At 29.9% G+C, this 24501-nt stretch overlaps 1 protein-coding gene and 1 long non-coding RNA gene across 5 annotated transcripts; both read left to right on the top strand.

Annotated features, from left to right (window-relative positions):
• LOC104726731 (NAC domain-containing protein 100) lies at positions 10707-12432 on the top strand. Its single transcript, XM_010445662.1, has 3 exons — positions 10707-11172; positions 11299-11576; positions 11682-12432. Exons 1-3 carry the CDS (start codon positions 10986-10988, stop codon positions 12231-12233), a joined length of 1017 nt encoding a protein of 338 aa, XP_010443964.1. The 5' UTR covers positions 10707-10985; the 3' UTR covers positions 12234-12432.
• LOC104726730 lies at positions 15355-16932 on the top strand. 4 transcript variants are annotated; one of them, XR_758084.2, is made up of 5 exons: positions 15355-15575; positions 15760-15837; positions 16034-16364; positions 16512-16574; positions 16672-16932. It is a non-coding gene; the product is annotated as an uncharacterized LOC104726730 (long non-coding RNA). The 4 variants fall into 4 exon arrangements; XR_758085.2 differs by having other exon boundaries at positions 15369-15575; positions 16186-16364; positions 16672-16929; XR_758083.2 differs by lacking the exon at positions 15760-15837 and having other exon boundaries at positions 15365-15575; positions 16672-16929.

Genomic DNA, 24501 nt, shown 5'->3' with positions numbered 1-24501 from the left:
CTCTTTCTATATATGCTCGACGTCGGCGACGACGAGTTCGTTCTCTTGCATTGTTTGCCTCTTGAAGTTTTTCAAATGCCTTATCAAATGCGTTATCAAAAAAAACATCAAATGCCTTATCAAATATCTCTTCAATTGCGTTATCAAATGCTTCATCTAATGAAGAATTGAGTGAATTAGGAATAGGATACGACATGAAGTAGATGAAGATGACGTGAAGAAGAAGTTTCTTTGGTTCAAATTTAAAAAAAAGGTAGTGAAAGAGAGAAGATTTTTAAGATTGAAGTTAAAGTTGATGTGAAGCGATGAGAAGAAACAGAGAGATTTATGTTTGGTTCTAAAAAAAAAACAGAGTTTAAGAAGAATGAAGAAGAAGAAGAAGTCTCTTTGGTTTAAATAAAACAAAAAGGTGTTGACCAAAAAAATAAAAACAAAAAGGTAGAGAAAGAGATAAAGATTTTTATGAAATTAGCCCTGCGATCTATAAACATATAGAAAAAGAGAATATTGTATATTCTCTGTATATGAAAAAAGCAAACATCAAATCCTCTTAAAATATTCCTTTCGAATATATATTCGAGTTTTCTTGACAGATGGATATGATGTTTCTTTTACAAGAGACTCTTTACTTATTTTGATTTGATCTTTGCTTATGCAGACAGTTTTTTACTTTTGCATAGAATTTAGATGGTTAATGAGATGGCGACAAAGTTTGCAAATCTAGTTATTCTCCATATTTGATCTCAGTTTCTTTAGATGTTTAATGGAGTTAACCACACACTTAAATTTCAACGTCCACACAATCCTCTGAACTAGGGTCTCACTTCAGTTTTGGAAGTTTTGGATTTAATGGTTCAACTTATAAATTATAGTAAGAGACTTTGGTTAGTTAGGAAGGGCAGAGAGACGTGAGTTAAAAGATAATACTATTAATTATGCAGAACGTGAAACATAATTAACAACAAAGTGATATTGGGAGATGATACAATTTAAAAAAAAACACAGATGGGGAGATGTCATACAACTTAAGTTTAAAGACACAAATGTGAAAACTTTATTGCATTTCAAGATTAGAACATTCTTGATCAAGGTTTCTTCTTTCATTTAAAGTTGTTTTGTTTTCGCAAGAAGACTTCTAAGCACTTCCATCCCTTGATAGTTTATTTCGCTCCGCTATGACTTTCTCTTTTAGCGTCCACAGGTTCTCGAGACTTGATCGAGAATTCGTCTCTCTTTTTTCAATTGTTGTCTTAATTAGTGGCAACCTTCTCCCCCTTTCGCTTTGATGACTTAGTGGCAACCTTCTCTTTTTTCTTTTGCCATCTTTGCTTGCAATGGTTCCAATTCCGTGTTGATAAGCCTACAACAGAGGAGCTATTTGAAAAATATGTAGCAATTCTTTTCCAAAAAGAAAAGCGGATCCTTTTTGTTCATTACCCACAATTGGGTCTGTGCTAGTGTTTAACCATGCACTAATAAGAACGACATCTTCAGCTGGAGAATTTGGAGTCTAAACTTTTTATTATTTTTAATCAAGAGTTTCTAAACAAGTTGCTCCAATGGGATTGCTCTTCGTAACTCAATGATTTTTTAAACTATACTCAAAAAAGTATATATTTCGTATAACTTTTGTTTTTGGGCTTTTTATAAAAACTTCCTCTCGATTCAGTGTTGTGCCCTAAAACCCCTAAGAACAAAGAAAAAAACAAAAAAAACTCGTCGTCGAGATGGCTGCTGCTGCGTTAAGAAGGATTCAGATTCAAGGTCTTCGAACTCTGAGTCTCTGAACAAGGTTAGTTGGTCTCTCTCTACGTTTATACATGCATGTTGAATAATGTTCTTTATAGCGAAGTGATGGGTGATAATATTATATTTAGGCATGCGATTTTTTTTTTTTTGTCAACAATTAGGGATGTGATTTTGTGGAATGATATGCGTATCATATATTCATTTTTTGCCTCGGTGAGAGGAATACTAGCTACTTTTTATAATATTTTTCAAGATATTCACCCAATTTTGTTTTTGTTTTTCTCCTTCTTTCAGCCTTACCACCAAGGCTGTTTTTACTCCACCACCAATGTTCCAGCTGATCTTGAGACTGCAACTTTGCAAGCCCACTGCGTCATAGCAGATGCTGAGAAACGAATCATGAAGAATAACCATGTGATCATGGACTTGAGGTTTTACATTTCCAGCATCAAGAAAGCTATGGAGTCTAAAGATGTTGACACCATGAAGACCCAGATCAGAAAAATCGAAGAATACACTAAGAAACTAGACACCAACACTGAAAAAGAAGACAACAAGGACAAGTCTCAAGAACAACCTTTTGGTACCTAAGTTTCTGTCACCAGCACCAGCATCATTAAAAAAATTGGTACGGGGAAATGGCACGTGGAAACTCAACGAGAAGGCTTTGGTTCAAAACTTTCAGTTTTGGGATCTAATTAATGAATCAGTTTTGGTTTTGTTTCAAGGAGTGTTAACCTTTTCTTTTTTTCTCGAGATTTTCATGTGCTGCCTTTCTTTTTTTTTTTTTTGGACAAACGGTTGTTTCAATTCAATCAGACAGAAACAATACAAAGAAGAGGATATAAAATCCCAAAGTTTAAAAAGTAACATACAAAGGTTTTCCCCAAAACCATAAGCATAAATAAAAAAAAATAGAACATCAAGCAAGGATCCATGATAGCTATGAAACAAATGCTATGGAGCAGATGGGTACATGCGGCATCAAGGTTGCAAGAATGGTCGTCGTCGATGAGTTCGACAGATGACAAGTTGGTCACAGTCAAGAGACATTGTGCCGTTGAAATGGTAGGTAGAGCCAAAAAGCTCGCCTGGGTGAAGAGCACTAGCGGAAGCAAGGCCAGAGCAAGGAGTTGGGGGACAAAAGTCCGGGTGGTGATGGAGGTGAAGATATTGGGCTTCTTGAGGCGGCGGTGTTTAAAGCAATTGGTCGGAATTGTCGAGGGGTGATTGTTGATTGAGAAACCTCTAAGACCAAAATCACCTCCTCGGTATTGTGTCATCAGAGCTGCGGTGCCATAAGACTTCAAAAGTTTAGGCGAGGTAGAGTTCATCATTGGAGCTAAAACCAGGGTTCGTAAGCAGCATGTGTAAATGCGTATCATAAGTGGTGGATCCTCTCTGCCATGAAAATGGTGATCAAGAATTCCACACACGTTATGAAGCCGGTAAGATATTGATAGATAGAAACCATGCTTGAGCTTCGAGCGAGAGGTTGATTGTATTGTGTTGTGAGCAGTAGAGCTTACCAATGAAGTGATTAGCAGGTGCAAGGAATACGTGTAAGACCGTGACAAATCAGGTGGATCCTCTCTGCCATGGAGATGGTGATCAAGAATTCCACACAAAGATTGTGATCGGCAATACACAGAACATGAATCAACAGACCTGAGCTTCAGGAAATATGGTGGGTGATGGGGGTTGACACCCCTTTGATAAAACCAGTTTCGGGATTCACCCGACCAAGTCAAGAGCAGAGCAAACACCATAGTTCTAACATACCCTTTATACATCCAAGACAGCCTATCTAAATGGGTTCTCTGATGCAGTCTTCGAACACCGAGTAAAGCCACAAATTCTAGACAAAGTCGACAGGATAATAGAGGGTTAGATAGATAGAACCTGGGCTTTTGGAATTTGGGCAAATCCTTCTGTAAAGCTAACATGCCGATCTTTGTTTTGATGTTCATCCACAGGAAAAGTGCTGTGATAAATCGGAAGAGATGATACATACAGCGGCTGACCAGGGAGAGTGAAGGGAAATTCTGCGTCTCCGGTGAAAGCAGATACAGAGCTGCCAAGCTCAGGGAATGGTATGTGTTCAAGATGGTAGCCCAAAAGCGGAGAAAAATCATTTCTCTGGAGGATTCCTCACTAACCGTCGCCTCCGTCTCCCCTTGCCAAGGCTCGGGTGACATTGGGGAAGAGAAATCTGCAGAGGTGATTGCATTCCGGATCGATGATTAAAGAGACAAGGGGACTTGATTTCCGTCGGCAGTGAGGTTGGATCTGGTTGATTGAGGGGGTTTGCATCGGTTGTAAAACGAGAACCAAAAGGGGAAAAAAAGATTGAAAAAGGAAACTAAGAAAGCAGAGAGAATACAGAGCGGAAGCTATGGTAAGCAAATATTTATCATCAAAATACAATTTAAAGTATTTATAGAGTTTATTACTTGGAAAGGACTTTTTGTGATGGTATTTGTGGGATGTGGGACTTTCCAAATACCTTCGTTGATTTGCCACATTTTTATATCTAATTTACACATGATGTTTGGGTTTACTAGGTTACAGTTTTTTTAGAGTATAGTTAAATTATGTTACCAAGTATATTTTTTATGAAAAAAAACTCTGAAATATTTCATATTTAAAAATGGCAAAAATAGCAAATCTGAAAATTATTCAGACAAATGGTAAAAACAAAAGATTTGGCTCAATAAATGGCATTTTGTGTAAAAATCCCAGTATTTATATATCATTGGGATTTTTTTTTTGCGAATAATGCACTTTTTGATTGAAACTGATTTATCAAGAATCGATTGTGTTGGGGTTGGAATTGAAATCTTACAAGAACCGAGTAGCAACTCAATAATTTTACAAATACACGTAAAACCCAACATATAATCCTCTGTATAATAAAACGGAAGTACACAACCTTCTTTTGTAGACTAAATAATATGGGTTATAAGATTAATTATTTGATTATTTGATAGGTTATATGGATTGTAACCATTAGTTATATCTCGATTTCAGATCTTCTTAATTAAAAAGGATATTCAAAAAAAAAAAAGCTCTACAGAATATTTAATTAACTATATATAGGCAACAAAATCTCAAAATTTAATCATTCTTCGGTGGATTAAGAGTGATTTTCGATTATACTAGAAACTAATCAAAATAACAAAAATAATGTTTATTATGATTGATTTGATAAATTTCAAAAAATTTAGGCTAATCCACGGAACAATCATAAGAAATCTCAAAAATATTTCAAGTCCTCATATTTAACATATGATTTTATTGTATAATGTTTTATTCACAACAACTTTTAAAAACAATCACATAAATTATATTTTATATAAAAATTATAATATAAATAAAAAGAATTTCAATCCGTGCTCTAGCACGGGTCCTAATCTAGTGATATAGTAAATCGTCTACAACTTATAGACGTACATCATTGTCGATCGTCGAGTTTGAATCTGGGTTTATAACATGCTAACACTAACTCAAATTCATATGTTACAAAAAAAAAATTTTTAAAAACAGTTTTTTTATAATGCTTTGTGCTATTTTACATATGTAGTAGTATTTATGATTGACCATTTGCGCGCCCAAGTATGATCACACTTTTATTGAACCCCACAGTTCGGAGCCCAACATATGAAAATGGGTCAAAATAAGTAATCACCAAAAAAGCTAGCACCATTGATTTGGTTTTTAGGCCTAGCACTGTATCACATGTTACAATTATGCATTTTTCTCATCGTCTTCTGATAAACTAACAATTATGCTTGTTTTATCCGAGTATTTAAACAAATGAGACAGGGGGCTCTATGTTTGTGTTATCGCTATCATTAACCAAATTGCTAACACGATAACTATGACGCTCACTGGCTTACATAACACTGAATAATTTAGTTTTTTAAAAAAAAAATTAGGAAACCTACTACGTACAGTGAAAAAACAATTGATGATACTTTATATGCCATTAAACACAAATATACCGATTAAACAGTTTAATTTGTATATTGTTCTATAATTTGCAAAACTAAAGAACAGAAAATATATATGCCATTAAACACAAATATACCGATTTGAGTTGGAAGCACGTACATAAAAATATATATAATCTGGCCAACTCTGCTCGGGTTTTAATTAAGCTATTCATAAGCTGGTTGGTTTTAATCTTCATCGTCTCTTCAACATGTAGACACTTGGCCATTCGCCTAAATTTCTGGTATTAGGAAATAAAAATGACGTGGTATATTATAAAATTTAATTTGACTATAATACAAAATCAAAGGCTTACGATTAGCGAAGAGACCAGAAGGTCTTTGCAATCGTTCATATTGATACGTGGTCTTGTCTTACTGGATAATTTCCTTAAAGAGAAATATTCGTAGCTTTCTTACCACCTAATTTGCAACATCTTCTATAAGCAGAATTTTAATTTTATTAGCCGACCATATTTAATTTTATAAAAATATTTTTTTATCAATTGAAAATATTATCGACTTGTTTGACATTTTGTGCATACTAGTCGTCTAGTTCTTTAATTAGGCGGGATTTTCTAAAACAGAAAATAAATGTCTATTGCATAAAATATACTAGTATAGTATATAACTAGCTAGGGTGATATTACGAGTTTTGATCCTTCTTCAGCCACTAGGTCAGGTGCAGAAGTCTAAGTGAGTGCGTATAATGTTATTATCAGAGCTTAGAAGCGTAGATGATCTTTCTTTTTACTATGTTTAGATACGTAATTGTGGTAAATGCAGTGTCAGTGTGTCACTCTGATTTGGCTAAACTAAAGAGCAAACAAATGAACATGAAACAAGTTGTAGAGAATATGCTATATTCTTCTAACTTTTTTATTTATTTTTTCTTTCTTTTTTTGTGATTTAGGTCAATACGTGAGATCCATTTTTTATTATCTATAGCTAGTGTTTAATTAATAGACGTGAGGCGCCAACTTATGCATTTTGTAATTTCATTGCATGAAAAGGTGCTACTTTTGAGTATATTAATAGAACAATAAAAAAATGTAATATGCGCTGTCCCGCCATTTTCCTCAATCTTCGTTTGATATAAAAACTTATTTCTATAAATGTGGGAGTCACCAAATCGTTAGGAATTGTGATCATAGAAGCATCCCGCAATATTTGAATAAGACTTATCTAATCCAAATTTTGATAGTGGTTCAAGAAAGTTTATATACTACTTTTAAAGTTTACAAAACTCACACTTATCGTTAAGTGAATCTAATAAATTTAAAAGATGTTATATAGAATTCTCACATTTCATATACCTACGTTGCTAAAAGAATATTGTTTAAAACTTTTAACATATCAATATCATACATACTTGGCTAAACTCCTCTTGAGTCTTATGTAAACTGTTTATAGGCCGTTTGAAGGAAACGTTAAGTGTGAAAGAAATGGATTAGATGACGAAATTGATAATATTAGCACATTAATAACTACTCGTACCAATAGAGATTTCTTTCTATTTGTAATTGTTATTGGAGATAAAAGAAAAAAATCACGGGATGATGAAATGTATACTGTACGACAATCTTAATTGTTTGGTAAAACTCAACTATGCCAAAGATGATAAATGAAAATATTTCTCGTGCTTATTATATTCTACTTAATTTTAATATATGTATTGTTGGTGAGGGATTTAGCATCCCGACATTCCGACTTAAACCAAAAGTAAACTAAGTAATTTTGCATATCAGCTAAATCGGGGAATTCTTCTTTTTTAACCATTTAAATGGGCCTGTAAGCAGAAATCCAGCAAAGTTACTTGACCGACTTCCGAGATCGCCACTGAGTCCGACCTGATCATCAAAAGAGTAAATTTACCATATCTTTAATCGAATATTTTAAGAAAATATATTTATCTTGTAATCAATGCATTTATATAAATAAAAGGATATCCTCTTCTTGTAACATTATCCAACACTTAATACAATAACCCTAGTTTTTTAGCCAAACTCTTACTTGTTCCTCAAGAGATTTCAATTCTTTTACTTTTTTTAACTTTGATTCGATCTTAAAAAGAGTTCTTTATTGAATTTGTTTCTCCTTTGAAACAAATTCATTGTCAGAAACCTAATTTCTACATGCATAATTATAACAAATGGAAAATATGAAATGGTGCTGCCTAAAACTTTGTGCGTTATATTTTCCAAATTATTTTCTTATCAACCAATTTTATTACAATCAAAATGAAAATAAAAAGAAATGCTTTATTTTATTATTTTTTAAGAAAAATATTTATACATTTGACTGGTCCTTTCTTTCCATCATGGACAAAACGGTGTTGCATTTGGATTTTTTTTCAATTCCATTTCCTTACAAACATAAATTATTTTTTCCATGGTTTCATTTTCTTGTATTCTCTATCCGAACCTGAAAAAGGGACCACTCATAAATTTATTTTGTCTACTAATTTAGATATTAGTTCAGATGCAACATTTAATGGTTTAATAACCAACTTAAAACAGATTCTACCATATCATCATCTTTTACTAGGACTAGTTAGTTCGTATTAATTATCTGTGAACAATGTAACTACAATTTTATCGGATAAAAGTACTCACTAATTAAAATTAGTATTTTTACTTCAAAAATACTCAATTTATCGATTTTTGGCATTATGTCACAATCATCGTAATGTTAAAATATTGAATTTAAATTACAATAGATATATTATAGTAGAATACATGAATAATGACTTCAGTAAGTTAATGAAAATAAAATGGTTGATACAATTTTCATAGAAAAATATATCTTCATACTAAGTTATGGAATCCGTCATATTTTTTGGAACATAAACAGACAGCTACATGCAAAAAAAAAGATATAACAACTGGAATCTAGGCGAACATCCACTCTGAACAGCTTTTCCAGTCCTAAATAAATGCTAAAAATTGATGGTACCAAAATCAAAATGTGTTAGAAATACACCGAACCCACTTCACTCTTCAAAATAGAAAGCTCTATGTATTTCTTTGACCTTTTCGAAGTGTTTGTTCTTTTTTTATATAATCGTAATAAAACTTTGACGAATAAAGAACCAATAAAAGTACTAGCAGAGACATCATTTGTCAATCATGCCTTCTTGATTCTTCTTTTGGAAAGAGTGTTATAAAGTTAAATTATATTTATTGCTAAACATTACTATCTTACATATTAAATTGGTACCGAGTCATCTAAATTTCAACTTTTTAGTATTCTTATTTGCTTAACAAGCACGGACGACTTTCTAGTTTATAATTTGTAATTTGTTCGATCTCATAAAAGTGGTTAGATATGGTTACTGAATACAAATATACAAAGATAATTTATTTATCTAATTTTTAAAAAATATCTATTATAGAGAAATGAAAAAAGTTTATAAAATGAAATGTCTATACGAGAAAAGTTTAAGATATATATATATATATTTTGACGTCAGCATAGGTTAATATTTTAAAGTATGTTCCATCATTCTTCACAAACGAATAAAGAAAGATGACATTGCATATCATAATTAAACTTTGGGATTTAGTTACGCAATTTCCACTTTCTTTATGAAATATATATCGAAAGCATGCATGAACACCAAAGTATTTACTATTTAGATAGTCACTAAACAGAAACTGTTTCCACCAGAAATATTCAAAACCAAAAAAAGAAGAATTCAAAACCATATACAGTAAAACCTCTATAAATTAATAATGTTAGGACTAAGACATTTTATTAATTTATAGTGATATTAATTTATCAATAAATTAATAATTATTATTTTATAGTGTAAATTAATAATTATTAATTTATAGGTATATTTTTAATTGCTCAATTTTTTAAAATAATGAATTGAGACAATTTTTGCAGAATAAGATTAAAATTTTGGATGTTGTAAATTTTATGTTATTGAAATTGAATTTGAAATAATTAAAAAATATTTTTGACAATGAATTACAAATATTGTAGACAAATTTACTTATATACATGACATAAATATTCAAATTTATGAATAAGAATATCAATTATCGTATTTTAATAGTCTATCAATCTATCCAAATGTAAATGATGCATATTTAGAAATTGAAAACTTTAAAAAATTTGACGTGCTTTATGGAATGTTATAGAATATTTTATATCATTATATTTTAAAGATACAATATAACAATTGTTTTATGGATATGAGGTTTAAGAGAAACATATTTTACTATATCAGCATATATATATATATGTATGTAATTTTACATGATTATTAATTTATGATATTATTGGGACCATATTTTATATAGGGATTTCAAAAAATTTATTATCTTATTATCTTATCGAATTTTATTATTTTTTACACTGTTCCGACTTGGGACTAGCAAAATTTATTAATTTATAGTGTTTATTAATTTATAGAGTATTAATTTATAGAGGTTTTACTGTAGTTATTTCTCTGTAACTTATTTTTCTAAGGCATTCATGTCATTATATATTCATTGTAATACTTAACTGACGTAATAAGGTTGTAGATCATTCTTTGTATTTTTCAGTACAATTATAGTAACCATGTTTAATGCGTTAGATTCAAATAATCATAATTATCCGTTCTCTTGTAAATACGCAAATATATATAATTTTCTAGTTCCTATAGCGATTCAAAAACTGTTTTTTTTCTCAAGGTCTGATCATTTATTTTTTCAAATTAAATTATTTCTTACGAATATTTAGAAAAGCTCAGAAAAAGTTTTGTAAAAGGGGAAAGTGCTAAAACAACCTACCCAAGTTGCGTTACACACTACGTATCTTTCTCATCACACAAAAAAATGGGGAAATACATTTTTTTTCCTTTTCTTTCAAATTCTTATTAAAAAAAACAAAATTTTCGTTTTGACGTAATTTTCCTATAATTAAGAAAATGAAATATTGAAATATTGTTTTTCTCCACTCCTTCAAAGTTTCAATCTTTATAGTTTCATTTGGCTTTTTTCCCTTTATATTTTTCCTCCTCTTCATCTTCCTAACCTTTCTCCCTAACTTCTCTGTTCATCTTTTTTTCAATCTCTATTTATAAAAAATATATCATACATAGTATTCTCTAAATCCATATATCTCTTCATCAAAACCGTTTCAAGATCAATATCAAGAAACGTATATTTAAGTTTTTTTTATTTTGAATTATCAACTTGTTGTTGTTTTATTTCTAAGGGTTTAAGGTTTTCTTGAGTTGGGGGAGAAACGATGGAGACTTTTTGTGGGTTTCAGAAGGAGGAAGAGCAGATGGATTTACCTCCAGGGTTCAGATTTCATCCAACAGATGAAGAACTCATAACTCACTATCTCCATAAGAAGGTTCTTGACATCAGCTTCTCAGCTAAAGCTATTGGTGAAGTTGATTTAAACAAATCGGAGCCATGGGAGTTACCATGTATGTTTTCAAGATCAACACCATACCAAGTTTTTTAACATTCTTTGTCTGAATCGAAACGAGTCTTCTTCTTGAGATCTTATGTTGTGGAAAGATTAATTTTTGGGGTCTTATTTTGGTATACAGGGATGGCTAAAATTGGTGAGAAAGAATGGTATTTTTTCTGTGTGAGAGACAGAAAGTATCCGACCGGTTTAAGGACTAACCGAGCAACTGAAGCCGGTTATTGGAAGGCGACCGGGAAGGATAAGGAGATATACCGAGGCAAATCGCTTGTTGGGATGAAGAAGACACTTGTTTTCTATAGAGGAAGAGCTCCTAAAGGTCAGAAAACCAACTGGGTGATGCATGAGTACAGGCTTGAAGGAAAATTCTCCGCCCATAACTTGCCCAAAACCGCAAAGGTTAACCCTAAAAACCACCCAACAATTACTCTGTTTTCCCTATCTAAAATCCTCTGTTTCTCCTCTGTTTTGCTTTTGTTTACTAATTTTGCTTTTTGTTTGCAGAATGAATGGGTGATTTGTAGGGTTTTTCAGAAGAGTGCAGGAGGGAAGAAGATCCCTATTTCAAGTCTAATCCGAATCGGTTCCCTTGGAACTGACTTTAACCCTACGCTTTTGCCCTCTTTAACCGATTCTTCGCCTTACAACGATAAAACCAAAACAGAACCTGTCTACGTGCCCTGCTTCTCCAACCAAACGGATCAAAACCAAGGAACCACAACACTCAATTGCTTCAGTAGCCCTGCTCTTAACTCGATCCAAACCGACATTTTCCATAGGATCCCACTCTATCAAACTCAGTCCCTCCAGGTTTCCACGAATCTACTACATAGCCCGATTCTCGCGCAGGAACACTCAGTGCTACACGCTATGATTGAGAACAACAGAAGACAGAGCCACAAAACGATGAGTGTCTCACAAGAAACCGGAGTTTCGACAGACATGAACACTGATATTTCATCGGATTTTGAATTCGGTAAGAGACTGTTTGATACTCAAGAAGATCCGTCTTCCTCCACTGGACCGGTTGATCTTGAACCTTTCTGGAATTACTGAAGAAAAATTCAAGAGAGGTCTCATGTCCATTAATTTACAGTCAAAGAAAGTAAGAAAACTTTTTTCACCTTTTAGTGTGGTGTGTTAAAAGTTTGTATAGATTATTATCATCTCAACTTCCACTATACTGTACTCAATTTAAAGAAACGTTAAGTATATGATTTGATATTTGAACAAAAATTATATATAATTTGATTTACTCGTTTGGAGGAGGAGAGAGTCTACTAGGTATTTACTAATGATAAATATATAGTACCTAACTATCTTACATATTGTATTGGTAAATGGTAATAACCGTTGACACCATGTATAATAATGACATTTTTGAATAAAGTGTGCATTTGAATGAAAGGAATATTCAATTTGCCTATTGTATATACACTTAGAACGTCAATCTTTTTTAGTCAAGAATTCAGATTTCCATTGTGCTTACACTCGTTGTAAAATTGATTTCCACACCAATTATCACAATATATTTGGCTTTTCAAACAAGCAGCAATAGTATTCCAAAAATAATATTTTACTTTTGAAACAATATTATATCATTGGTAATAACCGACATATGGTTTAATTGATTATATTGGCAAGTGATTTTTGGAACAACTAGATTTTTAAACCGCGGTACACCGCAGGACAATTTTTTAAAAAAATAATAACATTATAATTTTTTTTTATTTTTTTTTATATTTAGTTTGTTTTGTTTAATTAAATAATATTTTTGTTTGGATTGTCAATTATTAGAACAATAATAGGGAAAAAATACATAAATATGTAATTTATAAGCTATCGTCGGATTAAGTCACAATTTTACCAATGATTTAATTGTTTTACAAAATTTTAGTTAAATTACCCTAATTTAATATGTCTAATATTTTTATATTAGTGGTATTAACCAAATAATTAAAGGAAGATTTAATCTGTGTTTCAAAACCAGATAATTTAACGATCCGTGTTTCTAACCGAATTTTTAAATTTAAGAGATCATACAGTCTCTAAAGATCTATTAAAATAGGTTTGGAGATTTTTATGGGACTAAAAACTTAATGCATAGAGTTGTTTTTGGAAAAATCGAAATATATAGATGTTGTCAGGCTATTTATGAAAATAAATGTATCAAATTAGGTCGATTTAAATAGTTCCATTAAATGAGTTTTCAGGATTGTTATTTTAGGAAAATAGTTAGGGGTTAATGTTGTAAATAAAACAAATTAAATAACAAAAACTTCAAGGGCATAAGACAAAATGTACTTCAAAAATAATAATATAGATTAACTGTTCTTTTAAGGTTCCTTTTCTTTACAAATTACAACGTTTCATTTTTGCTGCTTGTTAAAATCTGGTCTGTCTCATTTTCGGCTTAACTTGTAGAAATGTAGAATATCCCAAGTTTTACTAAAGACACTTCAAATTTGAATTTTCTTTTGTAAGAAAAAAGCATCAAAAAAGAGAATAAGGTATGGTGGTATATTCATATATGCATCCCTCATGTGGTTTATTAAAAATTTTGGGAATGTATAAAGGGAAACACTATTTCCATGAATATAAAAACCTTAATTCACGTAACGTATCAATTAGTAGAGTTTCAAAAGCATCTCAATTCTAATACTACTCGTAAACAGATGTTAAGAGAAATAAGTCTAATAGTTTTATTAAGTCATATATCCTTTGACAAAAAAAAAACAATATTTTTGTATTTATTAAAAACGGAATACGAAATAATCACTAACAATGCTATAAAGTTCTCGTAAGAATAATTTTTATATTAAAAAAAAAAACTATAAAAGGTAACTTTATGAAATGATCCTTAGCACATCTTCTCTATCCTTCTTTCCTTCGTCCCATGACGAATCTATTCCGTTATAAAGCTGTTATGCGTGATGCTTGAAATTTGTGTGTATTGATCTATATATTTATATTACGTAGCACATCTTTTTTTATGTCCTATATTCTCTTCTTTTTTAGTCGTTCGACATCATATATTCTTTGTAACCTCCATATATATACATTAGGTAAACCTAGTGATGCCTTCATGCCCATGTTAATCAGTCGTCCAATCCATTAATGTTTTGACTAAAACGCTTAAGAATCCTAAATCTAAACTCGGTATATATATAATTTTTTAGAAAACTATACTATTGTTAGATCTACAATTTGCTGTGGTATATTATTTGGTTATTATTTTGGTATATCATTATAATGTCATCGCAACAGTCACCAAATCCTTGTACAGAAAACTAATTAACTCTGCGAAGCTCTATCTGGTTATAATGGTGGACTAATGTTTATTGGAAGGTATTATTAGACAACCATATACATAAAATATGATTTTAAACACTCAAGATGAAAAATTATAATCGACGTATCCTTTGTTTTATGACACACTTTGAATTACCAAACAATAGGCGAGGAGAGGTTGGATAGAGGCACGTGATGGTATGATCAGAACTAGAAATGAAATAAATTGAGTCCCACACGACATCTTCCTTAACACATCTAATTTTAACACATCTAATTTTTTTTTTTTTATCTCATTTCACTCACCTAGCTAGGCCCTAACCGTTTTGTCCTTTTTTATTTTGCCCTTACTGATAATTCTTTCCCTTTTAGTTTCTTTATACTATGTAATATTCTCGTCATATTTTTAAGTTAAGTTTTGTAATATGTACTTCCATTCCATCGTTTTGACAAGATAATGGTGGATGCGAATTGGTTACAAAAATTGATTTGGGTTCATATCATCAAGAATACTATGTACTTTCTAGAATTAAGTTCTTTTTATTCTATAAATGAGCCTGTATAACCCATAAAAATATAGAATACAAGATTCTATGTAAAAGTGACTTCCTCCTATACATACGTGGTGAAAAAAAAGACAAAGCATAAGAAAAAAACATGATATGTAATCTGCAGCAAAAAGAAGAAAGTTGTTGGAAGCAGATATAAAACATTTAATATAAAAAACACTCAGAGCTTATATCTTAAATCACACACACATATAAATGAAAAAAAAAAAAAAAATTACTAATACCTTAAGAGGAGTTTTAAGGGAAAAAGGGAAAAAAATAAATCAGAAAAGAAAAAAAACAAGAACAGCTCCCCTTATTTAGTATACTCTGTTTTGGATAAGAGACTGTGACGTGTCAGCGCAAAGAGTTTTATTGAGAGCAATTATTTTTTATAGCCCGATTGTGTTCTTTCTCTTCCTCTTCCCCTCTCTCTCTGTCGAACAAGCAGAATCTCTCAAATATTTTTTTGGCCCGATTGAGATTGAATTCAGAGTCGAATCAATCGGAGGAGATTGAATCAGATTGGAATCAGAGGAGATTGAACCTATTTCTCATGGTAAGTTTCTCATTCTGATAGTAAGAATTCGAGACAGTTTTATTCTGCTTGTTCGATTAAGCTTCTAGCTTCTACTATTGCTCTTGTTCGATCTAGCTTCTAGTATGTTTTCAATTTGGGCATGATTGATAAGTTTGTTTTCAATTTAGGCATGATTGTGATCAACTCTATGTTTTATTTTGAGGTTAAATGGACTAAACTATGGATACACAAGACCGTAAACAGTTCTGAGTTTCATCTCTCAGTATTTCGTCCGTAATAGGTTCATCTTCCTTACCTACTAGAAGAAAGAATAATATTGCAACATCTCCTTCTCTTAGACATTTTAGAAATTTAGGTTTCTGAGCTGCTGAATCTGAACACATTCACAGCATTTGAGTTTTACTTGTGTTGCATTTGAGTTTCTTTTACCAAAATGCTACCATTGTTTGTTAAAAAAGTTCATCTCATTTTCTCAGAAACCCAATTGCTCCCATAATCAACATCTTTCCCCGGAATGAGCTGAATGAAGACTGATTTACATATATATACTCCAGTTTCAGATTTCTGTTAACACAATGTAATTTGGTGGAAAGTTAATAACTTTGGTTTTGCTGGTTGTATCATGTAGATGGAGAATATGGTACACTTTCTCGCTGAATTGGGGATGATGCATTACGACACCTTGATGTTCTGTCCCTCCATGCTTGCTGCTTCAGCTGTTTACACAGCAAGATGCTCACTGAACAAGTCCCCAGCTTGAAATGATACATTGCACTTCCACACCGGCTACATAGAATTTGAGATTTTGTAAGAAGAGACAAGACTTCAAAATATCATCATATGTTTTGTTTTGTCTCTTAACTGCAGAAACTTATGTTTGTTCTTTGTTATACAGGGACATCTGTTTTGTTTTGTCTCTTAACTGTTATGTTTGTTCTTTGTTCTACATTGCAGTCTCTCTTGAGCGCTGCTTCTGATTTGAAGAAGCCTGCTTCTTCTTATTGGGTTTAGACAAAGGTAGTAGTGTTAGCGAACTCCTTTTTGTTTAATTAGAATGCACAGTATGATGTTAAAAAAAAGAAGTGCACTGAGAATATTGGGTTGATGAAAACAGGTTAACGCAGACGGGAGCAAATGTTTGGGACTGAGGAAGATGTGTCAGAAGAAGGATTAAGCTTGATGGTTAGCCGGAAACTGGTGATGCTGATGAATGGAGATGTTCTGCAGCTAGAGTATATGCCTTGTGGTCGGTACAAACAAGCCAGAGTTTACATGTAATCTATGATCCTTGACTATGTTCAAGAGTTCTTGGTTTTAAAAAATTTGGCACAAATCTGTATTACAATTAATCATTTTTTCCATTTATGAATTATATTTCTATTGTAATATACTAATATGTTTTATGTTTTGTATGTTTGAAAATTAATTAAATGCAATTTTTTCTATTTTTATAAAATCTTAAATGTTTACACATTTATACAACTTTTATTCTATTTAAAATTTTTAAATTTTAAAAAAACAATATTTTCAAAAATAAGAGACCCAAAATTAGAACCTACCATTGGAGGAGAAAATTTTAACTAAGAGAACATGGGTTCTTATATTCAAAAAAATACACAATTAATCTATACTAATAAAAAGTATAAGCTATAAGCTCCTAAAACTGTCCACCTAGGATTTTAAACATCCAATCGAAATTCGACATGTGACTAATTAACATTTTTAAGATTTCCAGAATTTTCAATATTAAGATATTTTTTAAACGACCAATTAGGATTTGACATGTCATTCATTAACATTTTTAAAATTTCCAGAATTTTTTAGAAAAAGGAAAATTTTAAATTTATGTAAATAAAAGAACTATGTACAATATCCCACATCGGCTAGAAATTTTTTAGACAATGGTTCAAAACCATTATAAATAAGATTAATATGCTTCCAACAACGAATGAGCAAGAAAGCTTGATTTATCAGGCGTCCAAGTTTAAAAGTTTTATTCGGTTTGATCCAGTTTTTTATCTGATCAAATTAAAACTTTAAAAAGTTTCAAAAAAATTTAATATTTAAAAATTTTAAAAGTTTAAATATTATAAATATTGAAACTTTTAAAAGTTCTTAGCTTTTTATAAGTTTTTAAATATTATAATTTTTAAATTTTAACTGTTTAAAATATTATAAATATTGAAACTTTTTAAAAGGTTCAAATATTATATTTCGAACCTTTTAAAAGTTTAAAATATTATAAATATTGAAACTTCTAAAAGTCTTAGCTTTTAAAGGTTTCAAAATATTATAATTTTTAAAATTTAAAAATTTCTTAACATTTAAAAGGTTTTTAAAAAATTATAATTTATAAATTTTAAAAGTTTAAAATATTATAAATATTGAAACTTGAAAATTTTAAAAGGTTCAAATATTAAAAATATTTAAACTTCATAGAATGTTTTAAAACATTACAATTACTTAACCTCCATAGAAATTTTAAGACATTATATCTATACTAATAAAAAGTTGAAGCTATAAACTCCTAAAGGTGTCCATATAGAATTTAAAAAAATTAATAAGAATTAGATATTTCACTAATAACATTTTAAGAAATATATCAGTAATCTATATATTAAGATTTTTTTAGAAAAAAAAAAGTAAAATCTATAGAAATAAAAAAAAAATTTACAACATCCCACATCGGCTAAAAAAATTTAGACAATGGCTGAGAACCATTATAAATAAAACTAATATGTTTTTAACTATAAATTTATCAGGTTTGCTTGATTTATGCTTATTTATCAGGTTTCCAAATTTAGAAGTTTTATTTGATTTATTTTAGCAAATTAAATATATAAAGGTTTAAATATTTAATATAGAATATTTAGAAATATTATAAATACTTCCATAAAAATGTTAAAAAATTATAACTATTTAAACTCTATAAAAAGTTAAAGTGTCATTAATATTTAACTCAAAAAAAAATGTTACAAATATTTAAACTACATCTAAAGTTTGAAATATTTTAAAAATTTAATCTCTATTAAAAATTTAAAAGTTTAAGAATTACAAAATATTATATATCAAATTTTTAATATCTTGAAAATATCTTACTTATCTCCGTTTGTGCTTTATATATCTTATGAGCTGTAAAACATGTTTTTGTGTATGACTTTACAGATGATTTGATACTTTCGCAGTAAATTTTTATTTTCAAGTCTAAAAAATAAGGATTGACGTCGCAAGACCTTGATTTGATGTTATTTGAGTTTAAAGAAGAAGGATTGACGAAAAGCATAAATATTGTTTTAACTATATATGTGTTCATATTACTTTCTCTGCAAGTAATGATATTGGTTTGAGAAGTTTCAAACCGTGTAGATCTAAAATCGAATAATATGGATGAAATTATCAATAATTGAGTGCATGTGTTGACTATACTGGTTTTCATGAATTGCACAATTTTTATGAGAAAATATATGATTTTGGTCGTGGAGTTTGATGGGTTAACAAGTTGTGTGGTAGTCTAAAAGAAAGGTTTTTCAGTGGAAGCATGTGAAGAAGTTGACGAGGAAGAATAAGAAGAAGAGTATAACGAAGAACCGTACGGTAAAAGTAATGATGACAATTACCATAAAATTTGACTGTGAAAATGACAAGAAAGAATATGAAGAATAAGAAAACATTGAATAAAAAACACGAAAACATAGGTGATAGCGATCAATTAAATATGAAAAACGAGATAAATTCATGATTATAAAACTGTTCCGTTTTCTGGTGGTCAAAGAAATGGTTTAGGATATGTGAGGTCACCAGTTTGATCCGTTTCGCCTGGATGTCGAGTTAAATTCATGATTTTTATATTTTTAAAAATTGTGTATCTGAAATTTAAATTTTTCCTTAATAGTAATTTAAAGTTTTCTATAAGATAATATTTCATTACCGTCATCAATCATATATAATTTTTATCAAAATATAGAAAAAATTAACTTTAACTTTAAATTTTTAGACAATGAGTCAGAACCAGTATAAATAAGATTAATATGCTTCCAACAACGAATGAGCANAGTGCATGTGTTGACTATACTGGTTTTCATGAATTGCACAATTTTTATGAGAAAATATATGATTTTGGTCGTGGAGTTTGATGGGTTAACAAGTTGTGTGGTAGTCTAAAAGAAAGGTTTTTCAGTGGAAGCATGTGAAGAAGTTGACGAGGAAGAATAAGAAGAAGAGTATAACGAAGAACCGTACGGTAAAAGTAATGATGACAATTACCATAAAATTTGACTGTGAAAATGACAAGAAAGAATATGAAGAATAAGAAAACATTGAATAAAAAACACGAAAACATAGGTGATAGCGATCAATTAAATATGAAAAACGAGATAAATTCATGATTATAAAACTGTTCCGTTTTCTGGTGGTCAAAGAAATGGTTTAGGATATGTGAGGTCACCAGTTTGATCCGTTTCGCCTGGATGTCGAGTTAAATTCATGATTTTTATATTTTTAAAAATTGTGTATCTGAAATTTAAATTTTTCCTTAATAGTAATTTAAAGTTTTCTATAAGATAATATTTCATTACCGTCATCAATCATATATAATTTTTATCAAAATATAGAAAAAATTAACTTTAACTTTAAATTTTTAGACAATGAGTCAGAACCAGTATAAATAAGATTAATATGCTTCCAACAACGAATGAGCAGGAAAACTTGATTTATCAAGCATCCAAGTTTAAAAGTTTTATTCGGTTTGATCCGGTTTTTTATTTGATCAAATTAAAACTTTAAAAAGTTTCAAAAAAATATATTATAATATTTCAAAATTTTAAAAGTTTAATTATTATAAATATTAAAACTTTTAAAAGTTCTTAGCTTTTAAAAAGTTTTTAAATATTATAATTTTTAAATTTTAAAAGTTTAAAATATTATAAATATTGAAACTTTTTAAAAGGTTCAAATTTTATATTTCGAAACCTTTTGAAAGATTAAAATCTTATAAATATTGATGTAAAACATAAATTATCTTATTTCTCTACGTTTGTGCTTTTTATTTCTTATGAGCTGTAAAACATATTTTTGTGTATGATTTTATAGATGAGTTGATATTCTTTCATTAAGTTTTTATTTTTGGGTCTAAGGAAGAAGAATTGACATCGCAAGACCTCAATTTGATGTTAGAGTCAAGTTTTGGGGTTTAAAGAAGAAAGATGGACGACAAACACATATATTTTATTAGTTATATATATGCATCACCAGGATTATGGTTGTCACGGTTACGGTTTATTAACCATCGGTTATGGTTAGAAATTTTGTTAAACCTTAACCATAACCGTTTAATAAATAGTTAAACGTTTACATTTAAATACGGTTTCGGTTCAAGCGGTTACAATTATATACAGTTACAGTTATATACAGTTACAGTTATTTGATAATATGATATGGTTGATATTATTTGATGATATAATATAAATGATATTATTTATTTATAATTAATATGTTCTTATATTGTACTCATATTTCTATATATCATATGATTCATATTAAAGAAATAATTATTAGTATATTTTATTATGTTTTTAAAATATATTGTAATCCAAGTAAGGATTTTGGTTTGAGAAGTTTCTAAACGTGTGGATGTAAAACCAAATAAGTATATGGATGATTATCAATAATTGGGTGCATGTGTTGACTATGATGGTCTTCATGAATTTCACAAATTTTATGAGAAAATAAATGATTTTGTACTTGGAGTTTGATGGTTTAACAAGTTGTGTAGTAGTCTAAAAAAAAGTTTTTCAGTAGAAGAATGTGAAGAAGTTGACGAGGAAGAAGACGAAAAAGAGTATAACGAATAACCAAAAGATAAAAGTAACGATGACAATTACCACAAAATTTGACAATGAAAATGACAAGAAATAATATGAAGAATAAGAAATCATTGAATAAAAAACACAAAAACATAGGTGGTAAGAACTAAATATGAAAACGAGTTAAATTCATGATTATAAAATTGTTTCGTTTTTCTGGTGGTCAAAGAAATGGTTTAGGATATGTGAGGTTATCAGTTTGATTTGTCCCGCCTGATCGTCGAGTTAAATTCATGATTTTTTTTATCAGATTTGATTTTATAACACAACTGATTTTTATATTTAAAAAAATTATGTATATGAAATTTCATTTTTTTCTTTAATACTAATTTAAATTTTTTATAAGATAATATTTTATTACCATCATTAATCATATATAATTTTCATCAAAATATATCGCGTGGGTTCAAAACCTAGTTCATAAAAAAATCAAACAGTGTTTAACAACCCCTTATAAGAGACTACGGATAATCTTGCCCTAAACCATCCATTTTTACTTAATGACAAAATATATTTATAGCTAGTTTCCCAAACCGAAAGGAGGGTTGGATTAAAATTTGTATTTTTTCTAACTTGGGCTGCGTATATTTATATATGTAAGATGAACTTGAAATCTTATGTTCAAAGTTAATTGCGGGTTTTACATGGATACGTATTTTAACCACACTTGTCATAATTAGATGTTAATTGTTCACCAGTTTATTTCCATTTACAAAAACAATTTATCCTTCTTTCTTAATAATTTAATAATATGATCACCTCCCAAAAGTATAAAAACAGTGTAATAAGAATCAAGAGCTCGGTACGGTAAAAAAGAGTGATCAACCATATAATTTTCTTAACTTTTGTTTTTTTCTCAGAAAAGTAGACTACATATTACATGAACTACTTCCATTTGTGATTTTAGTAAATTGATTGTAGAAAGGATTTTGCTTGGACCTAAATAGTTATGGGTCTAGTGGCCCAGGAATCCTTAGTGTTTTAATAACTACTATGGTTATTACATTAATTTTTCAAAACTAGGAATTTTGGTTTCATAATTTATTAATAGTTTTGTGATTTGTAAACATATGTATTAACTGTTTGTTTTCGGAACCAAAATGGGAAATCTTGAACTTGAGTAAAACCGGTATTGAACCAAAATTATAAGTGAGCATACAACAAAAAAAAAGCTCTAACGTAGAGAATAGGTCCAGTAAAAGCCCAAAATGATCCAGCCACTGATGCACTTATCAATCTTGCACACTACTTACGCAAAGAAACACGGATATATATATCAATCCTAGGAGCTTCTGAACAGACGTCTTCGAACCAGGTCAAATTTGTTACCAAACTAGATCGAACCGTGGTTTTTGGTTTCAAGATGATTACGAGTCAGCTACTAAAAGTTGGATTCGCTAGAAATCAGTTGCGGCCACTAGATAAACATGATCAGTAGTCGATACGTGGTTTTGCACGATCATCTTGCTCTGATTTTCCAAGTGTTTTGGTCCAGTTCAACTCGTAATTAAGACTTATAAGATATCTTATACTTCAAATACACCCAAAAAATACCTAAACAATGTGTTAATCACATGAAAACCTAAAAGACTTTAGGCAAGTAAGAAAATTAGGCTACATCAGATTCATCTTATATTACATAAATGATATTTTCTAATTACGAAAAATTGAACCAACCTTAGTTGACACTCATAAATTTATAGTTGTGTCGAATACGTAAAACATAATCCGTCCCCATATATATATCTATATCACAGATGAACTCGTACACATATACCAATCAAGATTTGATTTATCTAGTTATACTATAAAAATCAGCCAAGAAGTATTTTATAACATATATATATATATATATATATTTATCAGAAGGTGTGTTACAATAAAAAAAATTGCATGCAAGAGGAAACCCAGAAATAGACTAGATACTTTATTAAAGCGATGATTCATCTGACATCCTCATTTATTTATTTTGTACTGGGATATTCTGTTTGGCGAGAAATTATCCATCATCTTGTAATCTCTCATGTAATAATCAAACCTGTAGATTAAAAAATATAAAACTAAAATACCAAAACAAACAGCTATATGAGCTATCAGCTATGTATACATAACAAAATTGATATAAGGTAAACATTTATGTATATTAATTAACTTAATATTACAATATATATATAAAGAAAAAAGAAATGCCAAGAGTAAGAGAACCGCATAAATCTTACCCAAGAGGTAAGAGTACCCATCTTCCCGTCATTTCTTTACTTTTCATTTTTGTTTTTGTCTAAAAAGTAGCTAGCTCTTCATGTTGTGGTCTTTTAGCTACGCCAAATTCACTTATTATATAAATATAATCCTGAAATGATAGGCCACAATTATAATCTTTTAGAAAATGTTGCATAATCTTTGAAAGAAATTGTATATCGTAGGAATAAATTGTGAGAAAGAACAATAACTACACCTAAAATTTTGAAAATATGTTATTTTTTTAAACAAGTTCTCTTTTTTCTTCTAAAACATGGATCAATTAAAAAACATACGGAACATATTTATATATGGGAAGTTTGTATTACTGCATTTGAATAAACCAAGAGGCGTGAATGTCCTTGCAAGTACCAACATTGATTATGATATTCAATTTTTGTGTCTAATTTAACAATTGTAAAAATGTAGCATAAATCAAAATTGTGTTAATTAGACAAAACTGTTAGATAATCTAATAAAACCAAATTCCTCCAATTTTGTGCCAACGTAACCTGTTGTAGTTGATAGCACAGAGTCCTGTCAAAATGCCGGGTCCCTCTTTACCATGCTTTCTCTTGTTTTCTCCGTATCAATTGCGAAATAGTTTGTTCAAACTCGTAATAACCACGAAAATGACAGCTCTTGGAACGAATACAGTTTGGACTTTGGAACCTGTAAGAAGATTTTATCATGGTTCCTAGGTATTCGGAACTCCGCAGGATATAGGAATCTCCGAGGAGGGCAGCCAACTCAAAATACCCACAAAAGAAACTTGATCATAGAAATTTTTATTTGTCTAACAAAAAAAAAATGAGAGCATTGTCAAAAAAAAAAAAAAAAAAAAA

Source organism: Camelina sativa, chromosome 11 (assembly GCF_000633955.1).
Source record: "Camelina sativa cultivar DH55 chromosome 11, Cs, whole genome shotgun sequence".
NCBI lineage: Eukaryota > Viridiplantae > Streptophyta > Magnoliopsida > Brassicales > Brassicaceae > Camelina > Camelina sativa.
The sequence above is the reverse complement of the archived record's forward strand: the minus strand, read 5'-3'. Positions and strand labels throughout refer to the sequence as shown.

Excerpts from the sequence above, each read along its gene's own strand:
- LOC104726731 (XM_010445662.1), top strand. The coding sequence starts at position 10,986 with ATGGAGACTTTTTGTGGGTTTCAGAAGGAGGAAGAGCAGATGGATTTA. Across the intron at positions 11,173-11,298 it reads GGAGCCATGGGAGTTACCAT|GGATGGCTAAAATTGGTGAG; the intron begins GTATGTTTTCAA and ends TTTGGTATACAG. Across the intron at positions 11,577-11,681 it reads ACTTGCCCAAAACCGCAAAG|AATGAATGGGTGATTTGTAG; the intron begins GTTAACCCTAAA and ends TTTTGTTTGCAG.